Genomic DNA, 4,898 nt, shown 5'->3' with positions numbered 1-4,898 from the left:
CATGACAGAGTCCGAACAGTGTTGTAGGCGCTGACTTTTGTCTTACAGTGTTGTGGGTGCCGCCATCAGCCCTAGGACACAGATCCTAACATAGGTATATGACAGCCACTACAATCCAGGAGGGAACTCACATCATCTACAACAATGAACATAGGGTCACTTCCCTATCTGCTCCCCGTTGGGTCATGGCTCGGCACCCTAGCATGCCGCACCATCTGTCGGAGTAGGATGGGTCACGACCACTTGCTGACCAAAGCCAGATCATAGTCCTATCAGGATCGACGAACATGCTGTCCCTGACACCATCTGCCATGTCAGCAGGGCAGGGTCAAGGTTAAAGGAAAACCTGGCACCTTTGAAGGACCTTCTCTACCACTAGTTTTTTTCCTTTTTCTCTCATATGTAATCCTTGCTCCCCCTTGGTCTATAAAAGGGAGGGCAGGGCACCCCACTAAAGGGACGGATCAATTCGACACACATCACACTCTTAGCTGAGCAGCAACCGAGCTTTTGGCATCCTTTCGACCTTTTCATTAGAGACTTGGGACATGTCCCTCTCTCGACCGTTTGTACCCCCTACTATAAACCTTTTTTGTGCTAATAACACGAGCAGCAGCAAACTGGACATAGGGACATTCTGCCCGAACCAGTATAAACCTTGTGTCCTTTAGCACACCATCCGGGCCTAACGCGCAACAAATATAAATTTACTAGATGGTGTTTGTTCGAAACACCGACAAGGCGTGTTGCTGCATATAGGGAGGAGAGGGAGGAGAAGCTTGAGCGTGCACGTCGAGCGAAAGCAGCGATGGAGGAGAATCCCGATGCCCTGAGGAAGGGAAAGTGGTCTCGTTGCACTCAGTAGTCTCCATTACTTGCTAATTCTGTGGTTTATTCATGAACAATGTTGTCAACTGTTGGATTATTTATTGTGTTGTCATGTAATGCACTTTAAGTATGAGTATGCTTAGGTCATGTACTGCGTTTATTTAGTTTGTCGGCACGTACTTTTAGTATTATTGTGTTGTTTAATGTATTATAGTATTGGACGCACAACCATGCACATTGCAGCTGGCTCTTCATAGCCGATCTCACATAGTTCTCTCACTGATCCGCACATTCAATTGGGTTCATTCGCCTAAGAATCTTGGGAGGAGAACCTAGGTGCAGTACCCCCTCAACTGCAATGCCATCATCATCATCTCCAAGGCAATGCAGCTCCTCCTGAGCCCTTGCAACCATCTCACTAAATGAAGGTCTATTATTGAATAGCACAGACACACTTTGCATGTGAACAAACTCAACATACCCATAGCGATCGCTTTCAACGGTGCCTTCATGATATATGGTCACTAGCTTGTCCATCTAGTTCAAACACATAATGAAACACATGTCCTTTAGTCCAAATTAGACGATAGATAGTACCTAACAAATACTTTTCTAACTACAAACTAAGTAAATAAGATAATAACTACGTGTATATATATACAGTGTACTCACTAAATAGTTAGATCCTATTTAGTTAACTAAATATATAACTACATTTCTAGTTAGCTATCTAACTATATCTATGTACCTATGTATCTATGTTTCAATCTATCTATATATCTATCTCACTAGATCACTAACTAAATCAACTACCTGAGTTATCACATTAACTAGTAAATAACAAATAATTGAACTACTACACTACAATCAAAGCTAACTAAATATCTACATTGCATATTCATAATTTTTATTTGTCCGACGAGTTTAAGAGCTTGAGCAAGCGACGATGTAGGCAAATAGCCAAATCCAAACTCTTCGGGCATGGCGGCTGCTGCATCCTTCTAGGCGGACATCACCCCTCCCCTCGGCCCTTGCCAAAGGCCATCGCCCTCGGCCCTTGGACGGCCGACGGCAGGAATGTGGATGGGGTCGCGGACGTCGACGGAGTCGCAGCGGACGCCGGGATCGATGGCCCTAGGACGGAGTAGCAGCGGACGCCGGGCGTGGGTGAGGGCGACGAGCCGAACCGGTGGTGGCGCGGCCAGGCGCTGCAGGGGGCCGGGGCTGGCGGTGGCGGGCGGTAGGCGCGGGACGGCCGGCGCTCCATGCGGCGAGGCGGCGCGAGCGGGCTGGGGCCACGGACGGCCGGCACGGCGGGCGCAGGCGTGGGCGCGAGAGGCGACGGCCGCGGCGGTGCGGCAGCGGTGGCTCGGGAGCGGTATAGAGAGAGGAAGAGAGAAAGTAAGGGAGGGTCCATACGTAAGACAGGGCTTGGCGCCAATAATCACAGCGTCAAGCTCTTCGCCAAGATCCACGGCGCCGAGCTTGGCGCCAAAATCCATGGCGCCGAGCTGGCTGTCATGTCAACGTCCACACGCGCCAACGTGGCCTTGACCTAGGCGCCAGAAACTATGGCGCCGAGATGTATAAACTCGGCGCCACCAACGATGACGCCGAGTTAAGGATCCATATTTTGAAATCATAGCTCTAGGGGCATATTTATGAAAAAATTTCAAAAAAAAAGCTAAAAATAAAAAATTTGGCCGGCCGGCCTGCCACCGGTGGATCGCGGCCCAGCACCCGACTGCCCTGGCTCCATCGGCACCATGCACCCAAAGCGATCCCACCCCCGATGCATCCTTTTCGTCTCCCCTGTCAGCTGGGGCCCATCCAGCCAGGTGCCGCCCCGACCCTTCTCGCTTCGCTCCGGGCGGGGCTCGTCCCCGGCACAGGCTGGTCTATATATACGCCCCCACGAGCTCTCCCACTTCTCCTCCACGTGCACTTGCTGCAGCAGCCGTAGAACACAAGCACACCACCACCTCGACTCCACCTCCCCTGTTCTCAGCGTGCTTGCCCTGTTTCGACCTCCTCTGTTCATCCGCCTCGCTCGCCCGCCGTACAGTACAGTGCAGGCCAGGCCAGACAGCCATGGTGGTGCTCGCCAACCCGCCTGTCGTCGACCAGATCCCGCTCCTGCGGTCCCCGGGCCCCAGGGACACCTTCTCGGGCGTGCCGGTCGTCGACCTGTCGAGCCCCGGCGCGGCGCGGGCGATCGTCGACGCCTGCGAGCGCTTCGGCTTCTTCAAGGTCGTCAACCACGGCGTGCCCGCGGCCACCATGGGCAGGGCCGAGTCGGAGGCCGTCAGGTTCTTCGCGCAGGCGCAGGCCGACAAGGACCGCGCCGACCCGGCGTACCCGTTCGGCTACGGCAGCAAGCGGATCGGGCTCAATGGCGACATGGGGTGGCTCGAGTACCTCCTCCTCGCCGTCGACTCCGCGTCGCTCTCCGACGCCTGCCCCGTCCCCTCGACCGCCGCGTTCCGGTGAGCATACTGCTATACGAGTGCCTTGTCTTCGCAGGCAAGCCGGTGCAGCACCGATTGAGATTAACCGCTGCTTGCTGTTCCTGCAGGAGCGCGCTGAACGAGTACGTCGCGGCGGTGCGGAAGGTGGCGGTGCGTGTGCTGGAGGCGATGGCGGAGGGCCTGGGCATTGCGGACGCGGACGCGCTGAGCTCGATGGTGGCCGGCGCCGGGAGCGACCAGGTGTTCCGCGTGAATCACTACCCGCCCTGCCCAGCGCTGCAGGGCCTGGGCTGCAGCGCCACCGGCTTCGGCGAGCACACCGACCCGCAGCTCATCTCGGTGCTCCGCTCCAACGGCACGTCCGGCCTGCAGATCGCGCTCCGCGACGGCGCTCAGTGGGTGTCCGTGCCCTCCGACCGCGACGCCTTCTTCGTTAACGTCGGCGACTCGTTGCAGGTAGGCGTTTTAATTTGGCACGTGATGTGACACCGATTTCTTTTGTTTTTGAGGCCCGCGCTCGAGTGCGTTTTTTGTATCCGCCTTTCTTCTACAGTGCTGCACCAGCAAAGCTAGTTGCTAGATTCTGCCTTCAACATGCTATTAAAAATCTAGCGCGCGCTTTCGTGAACAAGTCAAACTGAAAAGGCCACACACGGAATGCCGGCCGGGCGGGCGGCCAGTCAACTCATCAGTCATCACGCATGAGTGGCATTAAAATAAGTGAACCACACCACACGACGGCAAGGACGCGTTAGATAGCTGCAGAGCAACGCACCTTGATCTGCATGTCTCACAGGGATGCGTGACTGGCTTTGTGTGCAGGTGCTGACCAACGGGAGGTTCAAGAGCGTGAAGCACCGGGTGGTGACCAACAGCCTCAGGTCTAGGGTTTCCTTCATCTACTTCGCGGGACCGCCGCTGGAGCAGCGGATCGTGCCGCTGCCGGAGCTGCTGGCGGAGGGCGAGGAGAGCCTGTACAAGGAGTTCACGTGGGGCGAGTACAAGAAGGCCGCGTACAAGACGAGGCTCGGCGACAACAGGCTGGCCCAGTTTGAGAAGCATAGTAGTGGCATCTAGCTACCAGGACGGCGACTACTCCAGTAGCTAGATTTTTGTGGTGGGTGCAGGGTTTCCGCAAGTTGCTAATGGCCTGTGTTTGGGGCGTGCGGTGGGGTTACTTGCCTATTTCGGTATGCTGGAGCCGGACGGGCGATGAGCCGCCGCCGCCGGTAGTTAGCGTTAACCAAAATAGCATGGCAGCGAAGGGACCATCCTTCCTCTCTTGCTCGTTAGCTTGCTTCTGCTTTGTTTTTCTAGTTTTTTGTGTGTGTGTGTTTAAGCATAAAAAAATCGCGTGTATGTATTGTCGTGTAAATGGAGGTTTGTGTGTGCGCCTGCCTATGTGGACCTCCTGTTTACCTCTTACTCGACCTGCAGCCAATGTTCCATCCACTGATCCACCGCCATTCCTCTCTCTGTCGAGCAATCGCTTTCGGGCACTGGACTTCCTAGCGCACTTTTTGGCCGTTTAAATGCACTTGATGGCAAGATCTCTGTATTCAATGGACTACGTACAACATACCCCGTTCGCTGGTCTGAAAC

The 4,898-nt window shown here is 54.8% G+C and overlaps 1 protein-coding gene across 1 annotated transcript; it reads left to right on the top strand.

Moving 5' to 3' along the window:
• The first annotated feature begins 2,781 nt into the window (after positions 1-2,781).
• On the top strand, positions 2,782-4,685 carry LOC136453265 (gibberellin 2-beta-dioxygenase 3-like). Its single transcript, XM_066453843.1, has 3 exons — positions 2,782-3,314; positions 3,404-3,752; positions 4,119-4,685. The coding sequence occupies exons 1-3, from the start codon at positions 2,920-2,922 to the stop codon at positions 4,371-4,373; spliced, it is 999 nt and encodes a 332-aa protein (XP_066309940.1). The 5' UTR covers positions 2,782-2,919; the 3' UTR covers positions 4,374-4,685.
• The last annotated feature ends 213 nt before the right edge of the window (positions 4,686-4,898 follow it).

Source organism: Miscanthus floridulus, chromosome 5 (assembly GCF_019320115.1).
Source record: "Miscanthus floridulus cultivar M001 chromosome 5, ASM1932011v1, whole genome shotgun sequence".
Taxonomy (NCBI): Eukaryota; Viridiplantae; Streptophyta; class Magnoliopsida; order Poales; family Poaceae; genus Miscanthus; species Miscanthus floridulus.
The sequence above is the reverse complement of the archived record's forward strand: the minus strand, read 5'-3'. Positions and strand labels throughout refer to the sequence as shown.

Coding starts and splice junctions, on each gene's coding strand:
- LOC136453265 (XM_066453843.1), top strand. CDS start 2,920: ATGGTGGTGCTCGCCAACCCGCCTGTCGTCGACCAGATCCCGCTCCTG. Junction 3,315..3,403: donor CCCTCGACCGCCGCGTTCCG/GTGAGCATACTG, acceptor CTGTTCCTGCAG/GAGCGCGCTGAACGAGTACG. Junction 3,753..4,118: donor ACGTCGGCGACTCGTTGCAG/GTAGGCGTTTTA, acceptor CTTTGTGTGCAG/GTGCTGACCAACGGGAGGTT.